The sequence below is a fragment of the Monopterus albus genome, unplaced genomic scaffold, assembly GCF_001952655.1.
Source record: "Monopterus albus unplaced genomic scaffold, M_albus_1.0 scaffold203.1, whole genome shotgun sequence".
NCBI classification, from domain to species: Eukaryota; Metazoa; Chordata; class Actinopteri; order Synbranchiformes; family Synbranchidae; genus Monopterus; species Monopterus albus.
Window position 1 is genome coordinate 1,071,445 of NW_018128083.1, and position 11,003 is coordinate 1,082,447.

The window sequence follows — 11,003 nt, forward strand, 5'->3', positions numbered from 1 at the left end:
AACTTTTTGAACTACTACCATCAGATAGAAGGCATTGAAGTGTGAGAAGCAAAACTAGGCTGCTAAACAGCTTCATTCCTCAGGCTGTCAGCCTGCTGAATGGTTGATAGACAGAAGGTTTAATCTTATCACTTACATTGTGGGGTACAGAACATTGGGGTTTTAACTGATATTTAATTGATAGATTATTTTAAACAGATGTTTTAAAGTGTAAAGTATTTATTATGCAATGGAGTGTATGTTTGTATTTTTATGTATGAAGGATCATGCATGATATGCTTTTTTGTTCTGCTTGTACTACCACTGTATGCATTGCAAAATGACAGTAAAGGTTCTATCTATCTATCTATCTTGATAGTTGAAAATATTATGCATTAGAAAATAAAACAGACTTTATTACATTTTTTTTAAAATTAGTTAACCATCCTTAATAGATACTTACTTATTTATCTACTTTATATTTGATTTGTATTTTGTGGCATTAATGTGGATGGCAGTAAGAATTTCATTGTACAGGGAAACACATTTCCTAACTGTGCATATGACAAATAAACACTTTGACCTTGACCTAGAGAGAATGCCATAAAGTTTGACAGTTTTCTAATGTATGGGTAAATATGTATTTGTATTGTACAAACTGTAATGTAATAGACTAAGCTGCTGTACATATTTCATTGGAGTGAGGAGGGCAGTTGAATATTTTGAAGCTTTTATTTCATTTTTGTAAAGAAAAGCCATACCCATTACCAATACCAATTACTGTTACAACAGTAAATTACTCAATGATGAAGAATACACTCACTCCATTATTCATCAAAGACATGACTTATAATATACTTTCTGTTATGATGTGGGCTACAATTAGAATAAAAAAAATTATGCTGTGAAACTTAGGGTTATTGGCCTCTGCACCTTTGTGACACGCTGCACACACTATCATTTGTAAGGATATGGTCCCTTTAATAAAAGATTAATCCCACAAAGGAAGGCTAAAATATATATCTGTACTGACTGAAAATTAAAAAGCCTTTCTTTTCTCTCCCAAAAATTCAGAATATCTTCCCTTCAGCTGATAAAGAAAATAAAATTACACCCCTGATCACTTTTGTGTGGTCCCCAACATAGCCCAATAGCTACACTGCTAGGCACTGACAAGAGATGAGCTTTAGATAATATCTTTATTTAGTTCCCAAGAAACAGTGAAAAATGTATCAATTCTGATCAACACAAATGGAGACAAAACTAACAGACACATTTAGAGTATGAGAGAGGAACAAAACTGAAGGAGGGATTTACATTTGACCTACATGTACCAAGGCTGTGATGAACACACTAGAATGGGGAGAAGTAGTTAGCAGGAAATTGTTTTTGTTAGTTTAATTAACTAATACTGTACACACTGTATTGAAAGCTTGTCATGCTTCATACAAAAAATCCCAATGGGTTAAGTGACTTGATAAGTGTACTTGTTGATCATAACGCAGGCATGCATGTTTAAATCACTGTGATACAAATCTAACTTACTACTCACATATTTCCTATACGTCTTGGATTATTACATTGGCAGTTCCTTCAAGTATACTGTACACAATAACAGTAGAAATAGGAAGAATGCTCCTGCAAAGTATACAAGTCAACATATGTAGGAATGTTATTTGAAGTCATTTTCAGGCATGAACAATGATACAGATTATTTTCATTCGCAGCATATCAGCCTAATTAGCATGCAAAATAACATGGATTTCCTTAGTTGTCTTATAAAAATAGTCCTCCCTTACACATACTAATGACAAAAATAAGGCCACGTATCCATTTTCTTTCTGATACATGACATATTCAATAGTCCAGACAAATCCCGATAAATCAACTCATTATTGTTATTACTTTAAAGAAATCTGCCCCACTCAAAATTTTTTGAGCTGCTGCCAGGTTGAACCACTTCTCTCTAGTTGCTTGCTAAGCTTTCTCTCAGTGTCAGAGACAAGTTTTAATCAAACTGTACAATAATTTCTTAGGAGTGTATGTGAGAGAAAAAGAACATAACCTGTAGAAACAAAATACCATCTGGGGTTTTTAGTCAACCACTAGCTCATTTTAGCTTGAGTCATTCATGTGCATGACACAAGCATAATAGTTGAAATCATAAAGACTGAAAAAAGTCTACATTCACTGAATATCAGCCTGATGGGGGACACACAGGCAAACATGTAGCCAGATATCAAACACCAGAACTGATGAGGGAAAAATGTGCATACGTTTCCAAAAACAGTCGGCCAGTGCAACTCCCTGAAAATCATCTGACTGACACAGCACTACAGTTTATACCAAACCTCAGTCTTCATTTGACTTGTTTTTCTTTTTTCTAGTAACAAATGAAGGCCTGATGTTTTCATACATTCTCTGCTACATATGAAGACCAGTTCTACTCATTTGAAACAGGTACATGCTCTAGAAAGCCAGTGGCTGGGGGAGAATATTTGAGTCCGTTCTCCATCCCGATCCAGTTTCATGGCCTTATATATTTCCTGCTTTCAGGAGCTGTTTGCAAGCACCTCCCTTCATGTTCAAGTGGGATTAGTTTAGACTTGTAAACACTCTGTTTCTGAATGTTGATCTTGAAATGTAGAGCATTCAGCGCCTCTTTTCATAACATACCGTATTTGAATTTCATGTTTAGAAATGAGTAATGTAAAGCATACATTTTCTTAAAGCAATACAGAAAAAAAAAACAATGTCCACCATTGCTCAGATCCCAAAACAAGGACAGGATTTAATTTCTGCTTCTCTTTTTCACTTCCTTTATGTTTCTGCCAAGCCTTAAAAATGCCCTGAGAGTAAACAAGGAAAAGGACAACAACCTCAGTGCTGTCTGTCATTGCAACCGATTAGAAATCAAATTACCAGCAACTTTGAGATGTGTTACTCTGTTACAGCAGACACTCTTATTACTGTGAGCAAGAGAAGTGTCATAAAAACTGAAGCTGGGTGGGTAGCTCCAAAGATGGACTTCAGTAGGAAAAGTTGGGCTGTCAAAAAAAAAAAAAGACAGTCCAGAGTGGCCTTTGTCTCTCACCTGAAATATTAGAACTGATGACTGAGGAAAAAGTGCTAAACTACATCTGAAGCCTTGCTTTAATAAATGCAGTTTATGTGCCATCGCAGAGTCGCATGTTGCATCTGCACAGGTTCTATAGTGACAGGTGCTGACAGAAGTCAGACCCAGAAATGTTACAAGAATCCAAAGTGTATTTTTTGACATGCAAATCTTATCAGAAGAACCTCTGCCATAAACACTTCAAATTAAATGTACTCTGTTCTGATAGGATTCTGTTTATGTTTACAGTGGAAACACTTCTGACTCTGTTCCTGTCAGCCAAACCTGAAATCATGCAACGCACACGTACACACACAATTTGCCATATTGCAGCTGTCCAGCTCAGTGCCCTCATTTTCAAGCATGCATGTTGCGTTCCTTGGGGGCAGAAGCAGTTGTGGTGGTGGTGGACACTGAGGGGGAGTCTGAGGTGGTGGGCAGAGGGGGCCGGGGTTCGATACCCCGACTCTTCATGAAAGAGAGCAGCTGGTCTGGGATCTCAGCCAGGACGTCCTTGGCCAGGCGCGCCATGCTCAGGACCTGATTCCCTGAGCGGTCGATGTAGTCCCGGAAAGGAACGAACTGGATGGAAAAAGGAAAAATGTCTGATAATGTCAAGAGTGAACTTTTCCTTCATTTGGCATTTGTGACATTGTTAGTTGTTGGTGGTGTGTAGTTTGTAGTGGCTATAGCAAATCTGTTTAAATACTCAAAATATGCTATTGTCTGCAGTCTTGTGACGTGCATTTAAATCCAATAAGAAACCCAAATATACTTGGCAGAGAAAATGGAGTTCTCAGGGGAAATCCGGTATCTCTAATCCCCATACTACCAGATTTCTCCTTTAAACTGTAATCAAGGATTACGATACATGATATGGTTTCAGACACTCAAGTTTATTTTAAGAAGACGTTTATTCTAACGCGTTCTTTGTCCAGATGAGAGTTTTTTTCCATACCTCGTGCTGTTAACTTTTCTACCTCTGTGTTTTTCTTGTTTTCTATTCTCCTGCACTAGCCCTGATGAAGGTTTGGTGTAGACATTAACAAAAAAAGTATGGCGCAAAAGCTAAACGAGTCTTTCCTGTTAATGAAAACTTAAACAAATTTTGTATTTAACATATGGATTGTTGTATTTTTTTATTATTATTCATTAATGTGGGAAAAACCGGAGTGCCCGGAGTAAACCTGTATAATAAAACTAAATAATGAATGAATTAAAGGAATGAAATTAATTGTGGTGTGCAGGGTTGGATGGTGGGACTTCATCAAACAAGAATGGAAAAGAATGTATGGTTTGATGATTGCTCTGATCTCTGTTTGGCTGCTCCAGCAGATTGCTTCATGTGTGCTGAGACATTTGATGTGTTAGTGCATCCTGTGGCAGAGTGGACATGGTGTAGGGAGACTTCCTTGTAATGCATTTCATGGCTGACACTTGAGCACACAATCATTTTTTTGGCCCAGTCCTCTTCAAATGTATAGATGCTGTCTGAGAAAAGCTTCTGGTGGTCTGAGGTGGGTGTGGTTTGAACTGAGTCGGCCCAAGTTTGAGCATGGAGCATGCAGTGTATCTGAAATGGGTGGAAGATGTACATGCTTTGACGTTTGCTCAGACTCCTGTTTGAATGTCCTAGCTGATCGCAGCATGTCAGATGAACTCTTTGTAGCGTTAGTGTTGCCTCTGGTTTGAAGCGTCTGATGTTGTCTGAACTGCTCTTTATTAAGAACTGGTGGAAGATGTACAGACTTTGATGCGTGCTCAGCTTCCTGTGTGCCTGGCAGAGTTCTTTTGTGGACATGGTGTAAAGAGAGGTCCTTGTAATACAGTATCCTGTAGGGGATTGTTGATCATATTTATATATTTAGCTCTAATCCGGTTCAACCATACAGTTGCTGTCTGAGGTGAGCTTGCAGCGCTACTTCTAAGGGGAGGACTTGGCTGTGAGTTGAACTGAGTCTGCAGGTTTGTGTGTTTAACCTCACAAATGGGTGTAAGGACATTGTGTTTTAATGGCATCTTTAGGGCCTGTAGATTTTTGGCATACATTTTAGCAGGTGTCTCCATGGTTACCTTTCCAACTTTCTCATAGAGGTCTGTGGAATCTGGTATTGGTGACAAAGGTGGTGATGGTGGTGGCATTTGAATATTTTTTTCTTTCTGCTCCTGATCAGTGCTCTCCTTGGGGCAGAGATCTGTTGCATCCCACTGGTCTTTCCCAAAGATGCCTATGCAGCAGCCTGTGTTTGTCCATAGTCGGACATTGCAGTCCAAGCCTGCGGTAATAATGTTTTCACAATCTGAACTGCATAGTGCACTCACCACACCTTCAGAATGAGACTCCCAGGAGCCCAGAAGTGGTGGTGGAGACAGTGAGACAAACCAGCCACTTATATCCTCAAATGGCTTGGTGTCTGCCTCTTTACTAAAGCCAAATCCCTGAATGTCCCACAGGTGAATCCTTCCGGTACTGTCCCTTGTCAGTAGTATTTGTTCACTGATGTCAGTTGACATAGTGGTAATGACTGCGCCTTCATCATTCACTGCCTTGAATTTTGCTAACAGGCCTCCCTGTTCATCAGTAGACTAGGCACAGATGTAGACATTTTCAGAAGTCAGCAGTGTGGCTGTGTTAGCACAGGGCTCTCTCTTCCTCAGACATTTCACAAAAGGTCTGATAGTCACACCTGTCTTAGATTTTGACAGAGCTGTGGCTTTTTGGTGTGGAGGAATCTTTCTGGTGTCTCTGACACTCTTTGCTGTCCTCTCGACAGGCAGACTCCTTTGGCCTTGAGCTGCTTTGGCTGTCATTTGTGTTTCAGGGCTCATACTGGTATTGAGACAGCAGAGAGCCTTAGCTGTATCAGCATTCCAGATAACAATAGTTCCATTGCTGGAGGCTGCAACCAGCAAATTGTTATGCACATCCATAGAGGAAATGTCCTTTAAATATTTGTACTTGAAGAACCTGTGGTCACAGTTGTTCAGATCCAGGTCAAAAATAACCTTGGAGTTCCTTCCTGATACAAACAACCTATTGTTTCTGCAGACGATACCTGTCACCTCCTTTGGCACAGTGACGGGAAAAACAGCAAGCTCTGTTCCGTTGTTAAAGTTCCACAGTCTGACTTTCCCATCCTGGGAAATTGTGATTAGTCTGCGCTGTGGTCCATCAAATGACATAGCAGTGAGCCCCACATGCTAATCTGGAGTGACCTTAACCTGCAGGATGGCCTTTCCCATTAAAATATCCCATACTGTCACCACGGCATTCTAGAAAACAGAGACCACCTGTTTGAAAATGCTGTTGTAGAGTGCAGAGCACAGGGGCTTGTTGTGGGATTTTAACATACTTTGAAAAACATCTGTTCCTCTTCCCAGGCATTTCCCTATGACTGTGTTAGCTAGGAACACTCCTTATTGTGTGAGTTATAACACACACTGGAGACTGGGGCTTGTGTCATATCGTGAACCTGGAAGCTTTGCCTGCACAGCCAGTCACCTTCAGACCACATGTGCACATTCATATCCTCAGATAAACTGATGAGTACTTTGTCCAGGCGGTTATACATGATGTGGGTGGCTGGTTTGACGTGTCCTTTCAAAACATGTACACAGTACATGGTTATGTGTGGAAACCACACCCACAGTGAGCCGTCTGTACCATATATGATCTAACTTTCTGAAAACAGCTCTATTATAGCATTTCTGAACATGTGAAAGCAAACGCTTCATACTGACTTGTTTACTTAATACATTTATTTTCCTTTCCTATATATATTTTCCAATTATATTGATGAGAGTCAAGTGATACTGGAGTAGAAATTGACTACTTTAACTTCTGTGTAGACATAGTGTCTGTATTCATGAAGTCCTGCTCTGTCCTGTAATAGTATTACCCAGATAGGGAGTCTGTAGCGCAGATGACCCATTGTTCAGTTGCCGCCTGGAAAATCACATCACAACACACACACACCTGGTTTATTGATCACATTTCAACAAGCAGGCGCAGGCAGGGGTTGACCTACTCATGCTAAATGACCAATAGGATTACAATACATGAAATGTTGTACCTTTGTTTGGGGCGGACCTAGACCAAGAATATAAATGTAATGTAAAAACATAACTCGGGATTCAGAAGCCGGTTTTCCTGTGGGAGCTCTATCTCTCTGAATCCAGCAGTGTAAGACTCAACCTGTGATCAGACTTTCAGTAAACTTTCTCTTGATTTTAAACAGTCCTCTGCTATCTTCACTTCTCGTGCTTCCAGCAGAAGAATTGGGTTAATTTCTAACAAGGCGCTTAAAAAACTATGGGATCCGAGAGCAGAGCTCCATGAATTTTGTGAGAAGAAAGGCAGGGATTTCACAGAGCTCTCAGATGCAGACTGGATGGCAGACCTGGCTTTTGCTGTTGATGTGACTGCACTAATGACTGAACTACTGTAAATACCAAGCTGCAAGGCAAGGGCCTTTTTGTACATGAAATGTAAAGCCTGGTGAAGGCTTTCATAACAAAGCTGAAATTTCTCTCAAGCCAGTTGGAGGGCAACATTATTGCCCACATGCCCACACTGAAGGAAGTCACACCATCAGCTGATCACCTGCGCAGGTACTCATCCATGTTACGGTCACTGCATGGTGAATTTTCAAGATGATTTGAAGACTTTAAAACAGTTGAGAGTGAAATGCACATGATTTCCTCTCCTTTCACTAGCAGTGTAGATAATGTAATCAGTAATGTCCAGCTTGAACTCATCGATCTGCAGTCTGACAAACTACTGGCAGAGCACTTTAAGTCAGTATCACTGCTGGATTTCTATTCTTCTCAAAGAGGAGAGCTTTCCAAACTTAAGGAGGCATGCTCAGAGGATGCTGGTTCACTTTGGATCCACCTACATATGTGAACAAACATTGTCAGTGATGAAGTTCAACAAATCCAGATACAGATCCTCTTTAAGTGATGATCACTTGTGTGCTGTCCTTTGCATATCCACATCAGATATTCATCCTGACTTCAGTGCAAGTGTTCAAGCCCAAAACAGGCTAGATTTCTCTCACTAAACAACAAAAAATAACTGAGGTAAAGCAAACAGTACTGTGTGCATTTATTGCTTTTTGTGTGAAGTTAATGTGATGCTGGTCTTTAAAATACTTGATATTTTGTGTAAAATTATTGGATGCTAGTTTTGTACAGTTTTTCACATTTTTGTGAATGTTAAATATTGGTATTATTTTGTCCACATTTCTTTGTATCATTGTAATGTTTCATTTACAGTTTTTTATAAAGAGATACATGTTGGGCAGAACTGTAGGTGTATTTGTCCGGTCCTTGACAACTATCAAAGTTTCTCATGTGGCCCCTTGGGAAAATTAATTGCCCGCCCCTGACTTAGAGGGAGATTAAGAAGGAGTGTGATGACATCCCCACTGACTTCATAAGGACTGTTTTTTTAATCAATCAGTTTACTAGAGAAAGCCAACTGTAACCTCTTTACTTGGGTGCATGTAAATGCAGCCATTGTACTCCACACAATACTGATCCAGAATTCAATATTGACTGACATACATTGAGGATATAGGTTGAAGTTTAACAAAACAAACTCCATGCAGATTCACTGGTCACACAGGTTGAAGAGCAGTGTGCATGTAGGCTAGAATATACTGCACCTGTACAATGTCTCTCTCAGCAAAGTGTCCCCTGGAGGACACTCTGACCTCATCTCCATCCAGCTCCTCCATAGCTGAAGACAACAAATACAAAATTTAACTGTTAGAAGCACGTACTCTGCTGATTAAATTACACATCCAGTGGTTAAAGGCAGAAAGTCTGCCTATTATAAATGCTGAATAAAATATTTTTAAAAAGCATCTTAAACAGTATCAATGTGGGTAGCTGACTGAAAAAGGTATATAGTGTATGTTTTAAGTATTGTCTGTTAGCCTCTTAATCCCAGTTCTGTCAATGTGCATTTTTGTTCAATTTGTTTCCCCTTTTACTTTGCTTCAAAGGAGTTCTTTGTCTGCTTTTGCAATAACATTGATAACAAACATCACTATGTAATAATGTGTTACTCAAAGTTGCCTCCTGTGCCAATCGTTTTAAGGGACCAAAGGAGCAAACCTGTTACAAATCTGTGCTACCCTTTAATAAAAAATGAAGAATTGAAATAGTGGTCTGTATTACAAGCACTCTTCTTCATAGTCACAGTCTAACAAGAGACTAACAAAGTGCTTAGGCCACAGACAGGTTGGTGGTCCATATGTACAACATCTTTCCCTGGTGCTCTCCAAGTGAAGGAAGACCCAGTAAGTCATTCTGTAAACCAACCTCATCTGTCCAAGAAAGTAAAGCAAACAAAGCAAAGGCAAGAGAGAGAATGGAAAGGAAAGGTTAAAGGAGAGCTTTCTGAGGGATGGATGCTAATGGAAGGGTCCACATGGCATGCATATGGCAGTTGGGAGTGGAAGAGGAAAAGAAAAGTGGGGGGGGCACAAACTGACAGGTCTGTATAAGAGATGAGATGGTCAAACAGAGGGCAGAGAGACTGGGGAGGGATGAAAAGAGACTGTGACGAGAAAAGCACATATCACTCTACATTTACTGTCCTCAACGAGCAGTGGGTGCTGCCATGAGCCCCTCCCCCATCCCAAAGCTCTCACAGTAGCCTCACGCAGCAGTTCCAGCTGCAGTCAGAGCAGAGGAGACCCATACCGCCCTGCGTCTGAATTGCGCATGTCGCTGAGCCCGGATAAAAGTGGAGGGTGAAAGATATTTTTCCCAGTTACGAGGAGGGATTAACAATGCAGGATGAAACTGATTTATGTAATGTGGCTCTAGACAAAGCACTGAAGTCATGAAGTTATTTTGAAAAGTGATGGCCTATGTCAATGGCAAAATAAAAAAACAAGCAAACCAAGAATCAGCATAAGAAAGTTCATTTGTATTTCTAATCATTTTTAGATCCGCCCCGAGTACCTTAAGTCTCTGGATGTTGTGGGGCTGTCTTGGTTAACACGCCTCTGCAACGTCGCATGGCGGTCAGGGACAGTGCCTCTGGACTGGCAGACCGGGGTGGTGGTCCCTCTTTTCAAGAAGGGGGACCGGAGGGTGTGTTCCCACTACAGGGGGATCACACTCCTCAGCCTACCAGGGAAAGTCTATGCCAGGGTACTGGAGAGGAGAATTCGACCGATAGTCAAACCTCGGATTCAGGAGGAACAATGCAGTTTTCGTCCTGGCCACGGAACACTGGACCAGCTCTATACCCTCTTCAGGGTGGCGGAGGGTTCATGGGAGTTTGCCCAACCAGTCCACATGTGTTTTGTGGATCTGGAGAAGGCATTCGACCGTGTCCCTCGCAGCGTCCTGTGGGGGGTGCTCTGGGAGTACGGGGTCCGGGGCCCTTTGCTAAGGGCCGTCCGGTCCCTGTACGACCGGAGCAGGAGCTTGGTTCGCATTGCCAGCAGTAAGTCAGACTTATTTCTAGTGCATGTTGGACTCCGCCAAGGCTGCTCTTTGTCACCAATTTTGTTTATTATTTATATGGACAGAATTTCTAGGCACAGTCAGGGAACATAGGGTGTCTGTTTTGGTGATGGACCAGAGGATCTCGTCTCTGCTTTTTGCAGATGACGTTGTCCTGTTGCCTCCATCAAACCAGGACCTTCAGCGTGCACTGGGACGGTTTTCAGCCAAGGTGACGCGGCTGGGATGAGAATCAGCACCTACAAGTCCGAGGCCATGGTTCTCAGTCGGAAAAGGGTGGCTTGTTCCCTTCAGGTTGGTGGAGAGTTCCTGCTTCAAGTGGAGGAGTTCAAGTATCTTGGGGTCTTGTTCACGAGTGAGGGAAGGATGGAACGGGAGATTGACAGGCAGATCGGTGCAGCTTCTGCAGTAATGCGGTCAA

The 11,003-nt window shown here is 41.3% G+C and overlaps 1 protein-coding gene across 1 annotated transcript in view; it reads right to left on the minus strand.

The window, feature by feature from the left end:
- Positions 1-3,359: 3,359 nt before the first annotated feature.
- Positions 3,360-11,003, minus strand: part of LOC109970614 (copine-9-like) — a gene marked incomplete at its 5' end in the record, with an annotated part of 56,770 nt that continues 49,126 nt past the window's right edge. The window contains 2 exons of the mRNA XM_020618298.1: positions 3,360-3,676; positions 8,764-8,837. Of these exons, the coding sequence (XP_020473954.1) occupies positions 3,452-3,676; positions 8,764-8,837 (299 nt within the window). The remainder of the gene's footprint in view (positions 3,677-8,763; positions 8,838-11,003) is intronic.